Source organism: Symphalangus syndactylus, chromosome 18 (assembly GCF_028878055.3).
Source record: "Symphalangus syndactylus isolate Jambi chromosome 18, NHGRI_mSymSyn1-v2.1_pri, whole genome shotgun sequence".
Classification (NCBI taxonomy): domain Eukaryota; kingdom Metazoa; phylum Chordata; class Mammalia; order Primates; family Hylobatidae; genus Symphalangus; species Symphalangus syndactylus.
Window position 1 is genome coordinate 94,739,225 of NC_072440.2, and position 12,371 is coordinate 94,751,595.

The window sequence follows — 12,371 nt, forward strand, 5'->3', positions numbered from 1 at the left end:
ACAGCCCAATAAACTGGACTATTTGGCATCTGGATATCCTCCCATGCTGAGGTACCTAACACCAAGTCACTGATAAGCCTCACCTGTGCAAGATGCTTCAATGCTTACGAAGCACTTTTGCTCTCACCACCCTCCTATCTCAACAAGACCCCACGAAATAAGCAAGGCCTGGAGTGTTATTCTCATTTGACAGATGAGAAAACTGAGGGGCAGAGTGGTCTGTGGATTTATTTAACAAACCTTAAGCATAAAGGACTTTCCCAAATTCACACTGCTAGTGTATGGCAGAACCAGGTGCACATCCAGCCTTCTAATTAAAATCACACTGCATTTACCGGTATTCAGGTTGCAGAACAGAACGTCCTTGCTAAAAGTTGGGACAGATGCACACCAAAGTCTTGGGAACACAGGGGGAAGAGATTCTTTTGGCTTTGGGAATTGGGGAGGTCAAGAAATGATTTCCCAGGGAGAAGCTTTTGAACTGATCCTGGAAAGATGGCTAGGATGGAGCAACATGATGTGCATTCTGCTCTACCACAAGATAAACTGGAGAACCTCCCAGATGCCTGCTCCTGAATGTGACTCCCAGGAAGCACAAAAAGGTGGCAAGAAGGCTGGGCTGAGTGACTCAGGTGTTTGTCTCCACTCACCACTTTGTAACCTCAGCGAAGTCTCCTGACTTCCCAACCTCTATGGCTTAAAGTGAGGGAAATGCTATCTCTAAGATCGATTTCATAGGCCTTGGTGAAATCAAGTAAGCTACTGGTCAGACTGACAGGGGTTAGAATAATTGGAAAGGAAGGGAATAAAGAAGACAAGGGAGAGAGAAGAAGAGAGAAAAGAGGGAGTGAGAAACAAGGGAGAGATCTATGGCAGAAGCCCCAGAAGTACACAAGCTTTTTCTTCCACAGATTGTTTTCACATTGTTGATCTCAGCAAGGCTACCAAGAGGTTTTTGATTATTTTTGATTTTTGTATTTTTGTTTCAACCTAACATACTTGATCCAATGGGCCTCCTGCCAACACAATAGGAACAGGGGCTCTAAAACACAATAATCATTTTTAAATTCAAATTTTTATTGTCTTAGTCAATGAGATTTTTTAGTTTCTAGACAGACTGATGGGTCCTCATGTTCAAATTCACCTTCTTTTGTGGATCAGCTTGAATGTCACCTTCCTAACCAGCCCTCTCTGATCCTCCAGGCCCTTCCTTGTCTTTCCTGTTCCTGATCACAATCAACCCAGTGTGATAGCTGTTCTACCCTATCTTGACTGTAGGTTTCTGGATGGCATCAGACCACAGCCACCTAGACAGGGATTTGTGGTGTTTTCCTCTGCAGACCCAGGGCCTACACAGCCCCTGGCACATAGGAGTGCTCAGGAGGACTGCAAAGCAGGAGCTGCGTTTTATCCCACTGGAGACTCCCTCTGCATTAGCATGGAGCAATGGACAAAATAAAGCTTGATTGGTGGGCCATAAATGAATCAGTAAAACATCATCTACATACTAAAAACCAATTTAACAAAACAAAGCCTGGAAGCTTTTATTTGTATTCTTATGCCAGTAAAGTTTGTTTGAAAGTATAACTTAGAAGGGGATTTCGCTGCATTTGTCTTAGTGCCAATTGAGACTCAATAACTGCTGTTATGGAACCTAGAATGTTAGGTCTGCCAATGGTTAGAAACACTTTTAGTGACTCTTATCCTTTCTTGGGACTACAGAATCCTCAATGAATCTGATTAAAGCTACCCCAAGAGAGTTTATATATAAAATTTTACTTGCAACTTCAGTGTGGGCAGAACTCCTGAAGCCTATTTAAACATATTTCCAGGTTAAGACCTAGATTAATGTTTTTCAAAATGTCACTTATAGATTTTGTCCTTTAGAACCACCTGGCAGGTCTTACTAAGAATACAGATATTGGGTCTCTAATTCCAGTGAACTAGCAACCTGAGGAGGGGGCCTAGCAGTCTGCCAACTGAGCAGTCAACCCAAGTGATTCTGAGATGTGTTACAGTTTGAAAGCCACCTACATAGACCAATGTTTTCGTTTGCACAGATGCTGAACTTAGAACCAGAAAAACAAAGGCACTTGTTCAAATCCCACAGCAAACAGTGCAGACCTTGATTATATACTTTATTTCATATTCTATAAGACAGGTTTTGCACCTAAAATCCTATAATTATTATATGTTTGTGTACAACTTTAGGAAGAATGCCTTTTATTCCACATAGTAGGTTTTTAAGCCCAAGGGCACAATTTAAAAGTAGAATTCTAAAACCATACAGAGAATTACAGAATGTTTTCATAATATCTTATTAACTAGAAAAATATTTCTTATTCTATTAAAAGAATTTTACCATCAAATATTTAGGTGCTGGTCCTATAATAGCATTTATTCTTATTTTGTTTTAATACATATTCCTGGGTAGTTGTATCAACAAAATTTTGGTGAGTAAATTTGTATTTTCAATGCCTTAGGCCTGGAAAATTTCTCATTTAAGGGAATTCCACCAGTATATTTTGTTGTAAAAATAAAGATGGTTTGGTGAAGTGAAAAGCATTACTCAAAAATAAGATGATACACCAATTCCTTCAGGCTCTGAGCTTGCTCAGGGCAATTGAAGGCAATGCCCAATAAACTGTCTGTCCCACAGAAAGCACAGAGAAAATGGGTCTCAAGTGAATGAATGAACCAATGGACAAGCCTGCTCTTAGCTAGAAAAGCTGGAAGTGTGTTTTCTAATGACCAAATTACAGAAACTCCTCAGGAAATGACCACCTAGAGGGACAGGGAATGACTTGGTAGGAACTCTTTCGTTATATGCAAATATATTTTATTAAAATTCAAACTGTTAAATCAATGATGATCAAATTGGACTCTAGGGCTCTCTCACCTGTCTTGGGTGCACCTGTCAGTGGCCTAAGGCTTTTCTAAGAAGAAAATTTGGAGCAATGGCACAAGCTGAGGCTCAGGAGAGGTGGGCCAGAGCCCAATAGAACAACCCTTGGGTACTCAGTGGCCTCTGAGGACCTCTCCCCTCATCTGCAAAATAATAAGCAGTAGAATTGAGGAAGGAAGTCTCCTTTCTGGAGGAGGGGCATGAGGGTCAGGACATTGAGAGATAGGTAGGAAATGGTAAAGAAGGTCTTAAGTGCCATCTTCATCCTATCTGGCAGCAGGGAGCTGGGGAAGGGTTTGTGCTTAGAGGACACAGAGTTTGGTGTCTAAGAATCCATGATGGGAATAGGGATGACACTGCCTCATAGTATGTCCTGCCATGACCACTGCCCCCAAACCCACCAGAATACACGGTAGACATCACTATTTGACTAGGGCACATTTTCCTATTGAAATTTCATACAGCCTCTCACCCTCCTCTGTGCACCATTTGGTGCTGCCATCGTACGTGGCCTGTGAAATGAAACCTATTTTCATCCTGGCTGTGTAAGTGTAAATGAGAGGATCATCAATCAGGACGGCAAACACAACTTTTGATAGGTCATAAATAGTTTTCATTTTCCTTCTTTCCTTTGGGACTCCGCTGTGTGAGGTGATAAACAGGCCTTATTATTTCCACCTTATAGACAGGGAAACAAATTCAAACTGGCAGAGATTTGGTAAATGTAACACAGCTAGGAATAACTCTCACATCTGTCAGATTCCAAATCCCATTTTTTTTAAACAACTCTGAGACTGCCTTTTCAACTGAACCTAAACCAACCCAAATGTTTCCTGATGAAAATAATCTTGAACGTCAAACTCCAAACATAAATTAAAAACCACTTAGGGTTTTTTGCAGGATTCCTCTAGGTTCGTTTCTTGATTTCTTTGGCTTTGATGTCATACTGGCTAAGCAAAATAGCAATGGCACCAGCCCTCCAAGTAGAGGACCCTGGGATGGAGACACTTCTTCCCTACATACTTGCTTGCTCTTCCCCTGGGTTGACTTTCTCATTAAACTGCGGCCAATTCTGTGAAAATACAGTTAAAATTGCAAACTGCCCATCTTAATTTGTGATGGATTGGCAATCAAAATGATTGTTGAAAATAGGAAATTCCCTTGGGAGGTGATCAGGTACTTGGTTCTTGGTGACAAAATTCAAACTCTTTCTTCCCAACCTATCAGCAGCAGTGCTGTGGTGGGGATGACAAAACATCTGCTATGACTTCTGTGGCCAGAGACACAGAAATCCCTACGTGTGCAGGGAGTTCCAGACATCCGGGACAGAAGGCATCTTTCTATCAGATGTAGAGGGTGCAGAGAACGCATGTGACAACAGAGAAGGAATAAGAATTATATTCATTTGCTCATGCTGCCATAACAAAGCACCACAGACTGGGGGGCTTAAATCAAGATATTTATTTTCTCACAGTTCTGGAAGCTGGAAGTCCAAGAGAATGTGTTGACAACCCAAGTGCCCATCAAAGGGAAAGTGGAAAATAAACAGTGGCATATTTGAACAATATAACGTTATACAGCAGTCAAAATACTTGAACTGTAGCAACACTAAGACATTAAAAAAGCAAGTCTCAAAAGATTCTAAAGTAAATACAAATTTTAAAAAATGCACTTTATAGGATTACCAATAAATGCAGCTTCTCCCCTGGCTGATAGATGACAGCCATCTTCTCCCTGTGCCTTCCCATGGCCTTCCCTCTGTATGTCTCTGTGTCCAAATTTCCTCTTCTAAGGACACATCACACTGGATTAGGGCCCACTCTCATGACCTCATTTAACTTTGTTACCTCTGTAAAGGATCTGTCTGCAAATACCGTCCCGTTCTGAGGTACTGGGTGTTAGGACTTCAACATATGAATTTGGGGGAATATTATTCAGCTGATAACAGGCAGCAAGCTTGAAAAAGAAAAGAGCTATCTGCTAGGGGACATTTTGTTTTCTAAAAGGCTAATAGAAAGTCTTCCTCTCATCACTGCATTAATTAACTTCTTGTTTTAATATTCCGTTTTGAAATCAACCTCTCTGCTTTCTACTCTTGCCCTACCATCAAATATTTCTGTCATTACACCTTACATTGTGGTGAATCACATCTTCCCAACTTGCTTGTGAAATTCGGGAGGGCAGGCAGGACTGTCCCATAGTCACTTTTATATGCCTCCATCACAAGGCTGCCTAAGAAGGAGATGCACAGCCAGCACTTATTACATTCAGGCAAGAAATGCTTACCCACACTTGCTCTGTGGCAGGCCCTGTGCTAGCCGCTGGGTCTTACATTGATTGAAATGAGGTGACTGTGTCTGCATGACTAAAGAGTGAAGCCTGCATCTAGCTGGGAGGGACCATGTTCAGGTCTGTGTTTTACAAATTTCACTCCAGCATCTGTATGGTGGATGGGATGGAGGGGTTAATGAAGAGCTGCCCTGGGAGTCTGGCTGAGAGGCAGAGCTGCGTGCTGCAGTGGGAGTCAGCATTCCTGTCTTTGAAGTCTGTTCCACATTCAGTTTGTGATGCTGGGCAAATTGCCTCATTTCTCTAAACCTCAGTTTTAAATGCTTTTAAAAATATATCTGCTGAAGGAGTTCCTTCACATTTGGGATGCAGGGGCTTCTAAAGTTGGGAGACTGTGGTCCCTGGCCTTGCAGCAGAGTCACTCCCATTATCCTGCTCCTCCTTAAACACTCATCAGAACTTGTTTTTTAGCAACTGAGGTGACTTCCCCCTGGAAAGGGAAATGGGTCTGGTAGCAAGAGGGGATGTGCCAGGTTGACTGCACACACAGGAGGGCAGAGGCTGCAGTCAGCTTTGCTCCCTCAGTTGCATCCCAAGATGCCTCAATCTCTGCACCAAAGATAGAAGGAATCACTGAATGTGCCCATTCACCAGGATAATGACTGTGTCTTGCTGAATATTTGCATTTTTTTCCAGAAGCATTGAAAGAAGCTTTTTCTCATTAGCCCATCTTCTGGGCCTATTACATAATCCACATCTTTTTCCATGCTTCTCCTTTCCAGCTTATCAGATCCGCCTTTCTTTTTTCTGTATACGTGGCATATTTCTGCTGTGGTTTTTTTCTGTCCTTGGACAACTCCAGAAGGAGAAAAAGACTGCCTGCTTTCTATTTGATATAAGAGCACAGGCAGAGTTGGAACAAGAGGTTGACAAAAATATAGACCTAAGTTCAGAAAGTCATATATTCCCCTCCTGGAATAAAAAACCCACTCTAGGAGTGAGAGGGGGAGGTAGGAAATGATTTTGGTGCATATACATCAGTTGTACCATAAAATGCCAAGGCATGCTTAATGTTTACATGACCCCTCACCTTGAGGCTGGTGCTTTTTCAGTGCCACATACTTCCAGTGTGTAAATAAAATACCTCATTTCCTGCATTTGAACTATTTCTTCAAAGGCAATACCCCTCTCATTTTAAACAAATAGTGAGGAACGTGGCACACAGAGCTCTCTTAATTATAGGGTGATAGTTTGCATGGCCTTTAGTGATATGAAAGTGACTTTGACAAATCTTGTTTATCTGTACTTTCCTTGGGGTTGAGAATAGAGATAGTTCCGAGGCATGGACTAGCCCCTAGGTGATAAAATACAAGACGTGACATTGAAAACTAGGGAGAGTAGTATGGCTATCTAGGAAATATATACTATCCCACTTCTCTGCAAAAGCAATAGACATCAATTGAGTAATAGATGCACTTTCTCAGCACTTCTATAGAAAAGATCTTGGCATGCTAATAATTGATTACCCAGATCTTCTTAGAAATGTCACAGTGATCATATAAAATGCACACTATTTATTCTGTTGATTAGTGAGCTTTTAATGATGCAATAAACACTTGCAACAGTTATGACTTTGAACACAATATATATCTAACCACATGGCCATATCCCTATTTCATCCCTTGGTCTTCCCCACTTGAAGTAACTATTCATTTGAATCTTGTGTTCATCACTTCCCTGCTTTCCTTTTTATATGATTTTATTGCATTTATTGGTAATCCTATAAAGTGTATTTTTTAAAATTTGTATTTACTTTAGAATCTTTTGAGACTTGCTTTTTTAATGTCTTAGTGTTGCTACAGTTCAAGTATTTTGACTGCTATATAATGTTATATTGTTCAAATATACCACTGTTTATTTTCCACTTTCCTTTTGATGGGTACTTGGGTTGTTTCCCAGTTTTGCCATTGTGAATAGCGCAGCTATGAGCATTCTTACACATGCCCCTTCTTGTACAGTACAAGAATGGAATTGCTGGATCATAGGTTATGGAAAATGTTCAGCTTCAGGACATAATGATAATGCTTAATATTTTATTCAATCATTTCACATACACATATATACATCTGGGTGCTTCAATATTGCTCAAATCAACATTTGCTAATTAAATGATATAAAGCAATATTTTTCTATTTGGTATTTTAATTAGAAAAAGTTTTAAAAATGTATTTCTTTCACTTGTGTAACATTACGTAAGTATACACTAAGTGGAATGTCTTAGATCAGCCCAATCTAGAACTAATATAACTTATAGACTCAGACAAGCCAAAACAATACTACTGCAGTAGAAATTGTATCTTTTATGGGACTGTTCTGTGTAATGTTCAGGGAAAGGTTCGCTTCTGAGCAGTGTACAGTGTTGAGTTATTGTCCATGTTGTAGACATTACTGACTAGAGATACGCTACACTCCCCCACCCGCTTTCTAAATGTGCTGTTGTGGGAATCTGGGTTCTTATCTGGATACAGGAGTATCTTTCCTGGTAAAAAAAAAAAAAAAAAAAAAAAAAAAAAAAAGAGAGAGAGAGAGAGAAAAAGCCCTCTTGTGTACTCTTGATTTAACTGGGAGAAGTACACATACCTTTAACAGGCCAAACAATGTTGTAATTAGCAAATCGTCAATAATTATCAGCAAACACTCTTCTCTGAGCTTTTTATGGTTCTTTCACCAGATGCTGTCATTCCTTGGGCTCTATTCAGTGCTTTGATTGAACAATTACTCTTTTTGTTCAGAAATTGCTTATTTTGGGAACAACATATATACATTTGCATTTTTAAATGTTAATTTTTCTTTCTGGATGGAAAACAGCCAGAGTTGAAACAAACTAGCTACTTAGAGTTATAATTCCATGTGAGGGTACATTTCATGAAGGCCATAGTTTCTAGCCTAAGGAATAAAAATAAGGTTGAAAAACAACTTACCTTCACATAGAGCTGCTGAAATTCCTCGAGATTCAGCCTCCCACTTGGACAGTCCTTGAGAAATCCTTTGTACCACTGCTTGAGTTCATGCTCATTAAACTCTGTGCTCTTCACCAGGTCCTCCATTACTTCGGGGGCCAGTTTGCTGTTCTGCTTCCCCATCCTGCCTGAAGAAAAGCAAATTAATTCAATTAGTGCTGTGGCTGTGATCATTTCAAACTTGGTTAGGAGCCAAGCTAGAGTTCTGAGCAGTCCCATGGTCGGAACTCCCTCCAGTGTGGCTGATCCATATCTTCCCAAGTCTGCCTCCTTCTACTTGGTATTCCAGAAAAATATATGAGTGAAATAGACTCTTCTGACAGTTCCAAGGGCTGTAGGGTTCACTCTTTACCTCACTGTGTCATCTTTCATATGGTGTTGACTCCCAAATGGAAGGCAACCATCCCTTTTTATACTATTCATAGTAAGCATATAGAAGTTGTTTTTCTTTTCCTTCTACAAATTGCACTTTATTAACACTTGCTTCCCAGGTGTTTAACTCTACATTTAGTTTAATGGGATACTCAGTGGGATTACTGACAAGAACAATGAGAAGACTTTATAACTAAATGATCAATAAGTGGCTTGGAATATCCAATCAGCAATATTAAGGAGGCTCAGTTGGTCTGGTTCAAGTTGGAGCTTTTTTCCCCAATAAAAACAGCTCATTTCTATTAGTCACACTAATTCTCTATTTCTCCTCTCATAATTAGATACTTCGTACAACATTGTCTTCAGAGTTGACAAAATCTTAATGGTTTTCTTCTAGGGACTGGTTGGGGAGTTATTGTTGATATTATTCCAGATTGCTATTATTTCTGATTTTGAGTTAAAGTAATAGTGCATAAGACAGTTACCTATATCCATTAAGCACCAGGTTGTGTGGCAAACATCACAGCAGGGAGTAGGGAGACAGAGCAGGCTTGAGATAATTCCTGATTTTTCTTTCTGATTTGGCCAATTACTACATGTGTTACTTAGGGCAACACTAATTTACCGCATTATCTTCAACTTATTCAATAATAAAGCAGACATTATAATAAAGCTCTTTCAGATTCATTGTGATGGCTAATTAACAAGTAAGTAGGTAAACAAAGGCCAAAAAAAGTTCCAAAATTAAAATAATTGTACAGGAAAATTAAAGATAATTTAAAAATTTTCCCTTTAATGTTGCTTTATAATAAATAATAAACAATAAAACTATTGCTAATAATAAAAATAATAAAAGAATTAAAACATAAATTAACCCCAGGTTGATTTAAAAAGTCAAGTTAAACTTGAAAATTGGAAAATTCCCAGAATCAGCAAAGTGCCAGAAGATCTTTCAAATTTAGTTAGAAGAGACTGAGTTAGGGTTGAAGAATTAACCAAGTGAACCTAGTCCTTCACTGTGCTTGAGACAAACTCTCAGGCTGCAGGCATGTCTACACCTGCAATAGCCTGGAAGGGGTAATCTCATCACATACTTTATTGTTATTATTTTTAAACTTCTCCTAAAACAGATTCCACACCCATTGTCAGTAACCTGCCCCAACATTGGCCAATTCTTTCACTGTAATGAAACTAAGCCACTCTTGCTACTTCCAGGGAAATTTCCACTCAGCACAATCTCAGCAGCACAAAATGCAGTCAGATGATACCATTAAGATGGCCATTTACCCTCCAAACTCTTCAGCATGAGAAAAGGGTCCAGTATCAGCAACTCTTCCCTTTGTCATGGGGCTTCTCTACTTATTTTTGCTCTGAACTTCAAGTTCCAATTCTCTTATTAGCAACTGTCTCTTAATTATAAGTTACTGTGGAATTCCACAACTGGGTGTGGAAATCAAGTGGATACTCAGGTGTCAGGTTTAATTAATGTGGGTAAGAAAACTCTAATTCTTGGTTATCCTGAAAATCAAAAGATGTATTATTGCGAAACCTTTCAGTACTTCACTTTGGTTTTTTTGGTAGAGAATTACAAACCTTCATTCTTAAACTAGAATCTCACCTAAGAAAAATAGCTACTTAATATTGAGTGCTGGCGATGGAGAAGGCACTTTATGGAACACCTCACAAATTTCATCTCCTGCTCAGCAATCACCGAGCAATCAGGATTAGGGGAGCTCCCTGGGGCTCAGAACGCTTATGGTAACTTGTATAAGAGCATATAATTAATGCATGGCAGAGCTAGAATTTGAACCTGGATCTATAATACTCCAATGTCCAATCATAGGCTGGTGGATGAAAGACATTTCAGGAGAAGGAACAGGAAGAGCAAAAGCAGGAAGGCTTCAGAGAACTGAATCAGTGCCTAGAAGGGATGAAAAAGGATCACTTTGCCAGCCTGGCTGCCTTGTTTGGAAAAGACTTAAATTTACCAAACCACAAGCTCAGAAGTGACTTTGTATTAAAAACTACCTCCCCCAAGTGCCTTTAGAAGTTCAACAACGTATCAGCTTCTTTGTTAGGCAAGGAAGCTTGGCTTCTCCATGGGTCACTTGTGATGTCTTAAACTGTTCCAGTTGACTTGGGAGAGGGTGGTCTCTTACACACACAGGAAATGTTGTCAGGACCGTGAATCACAGTTTGGAGACTCAAGTGCATAACTTCATGCTTCTTGTATGGGTCTGCACCATCACTCAGGTGTGTCGGGCAATGGTTAAATCACACAGAAAGTAGATTCTGGCCTGGCTCAGAATGGCATTGCCACTGCCCTCATAGGCCTCATCAGATCTTGCCTGGATTAAAGATTGGCCTCCCCACTGGGCTACCTGACTCCAACCACCCTCCTTCTGCACAGCTGCCTGAGTGAACTTCCAGAATACAAACCTCATTGATCTACTTTCTAAAAGCCTCTGTACTTCTCCTTAGTCTCCATGATGCAACCTCATCTCCTTAGCGTGGCTCAGGTCCTGCCTACTTATATCCTCATTTTCTGCCAATCTGTCTTTTCTCATGTGTCAATGATTATAAACTATTATAGATTCCAGGATTGCATGCATCCACACTTCCAAGGCTCTGCATATGCTGTTCTCTTCTTCTAGAATGACTTCCTCCCGTTTTCTGCTCAACAGACTTCTTCCCCTTCTTTAAGTAGTCTCAATTTACACACCACCTCCTCCATGAAACCTTCGTGGACTCTCCATTGCAAACTTAGGCACCCATTCTCTTAGGTATCTCCCTTTCCTTGTAAAAGCTTCCATGATCATTATGTATTTCTCTACTGGATTGTTATTATGGTTTCTTGAGAGAGAGGACTATTATTTATTTATTTTTCTTCTTGGTAACTCCTATTAGGTGCTCAAATAACATTTCTTGAGGACATGAATAAATAAGGGGTCTGACACATTTGGTATGCTTTTTTTTCAGAGAAAATGTCTCATAATCTATATATGAGGAGAGTTAATGCATTCACAAGTATAAATATAAAACGCAGTTAGCAGATGGGAGAAATATTTCATTTAACTGCATGGAAAATATTCAGCCCTCCTGGAGATTGTCTTCATCATTAAATTTGAATACCCTGCAGGTGGGACCCATGTCTTTTATCTCAGTATCTTCAGTAACTGACATAAAGGTGTGTTTAGTAATGTGTGATAAATGAATGAAAGTGTAGTTAGATTAATACTCTCCACCTATAGTCCTTTTGCTCTGGGCTGCAGTGATATGGGCCAAGCAGTATCTTTCATTATGGGACCAGCGTAACAGAAAGAGTACAAACAGTACATTTTATCACATTCCCAATAAAGAGATTCCCCTACACCATATGAGGGAGAAGCAGGCTGGCTCTGTCTCTAACTTACTCTGTGATCTCGGCCAAGTTCCTTTCCTTCCTAGTTACTCCATTTCCCCATTTAAAAAATGAGGAGTTGGACCAGATGATCTTTAAGGCCTTTCCAACTCTACCATTCACTGATTTCCCACATAAGTTTTGTAAATATGAAAATATGAGTCAGACTTCCTATTGACTTGTCTCAACAGATACGGGCTCTGTGGATTCTTGACCTGAGAACCCATCAGCATTTAAGTGTTTATTACCAAAGAAGGGAGGGGACAGAAACCGGAGTGTATTACTTTTAAGCTGGGGTTTCAAGCTATAATACTAAAGCCAGCCCATCCCCAAACCAAAAGAATTTCTCACTGCTTGTGTTGTCATAGAGAGAAGTTCAGTGCTA

The 12,371-nt window shown here is 39.9% G+C and overlaps 1 protein-coding gene across 2 annotated transcripts in view; it reads right to left on the reverse strand.

The window, feature by feature from the left end:
* VSNL1 (visinin like 1) overlaps positions 1-12,371 on the reverse strand; it is a 115,678-nt gene that overhangs the window by 55,795 nt on the left and 47,512 nt on the right. For both annotated transcript variants that reach the window (XM_055254174.2, XM_055254173.2), the window contains exon 2: positions 8,176-8,342. In XM_055254174.2, coding sequence (XP_055110149.1) covers positions 8,176-8,337 — 162 coding nt within the window. In that variant the 5' untranslated portion in view covers positions 8,338-8,342. The remainder of the gene's footprint in view (positions 1-8,175; positions 8,343-12,371) is intronic.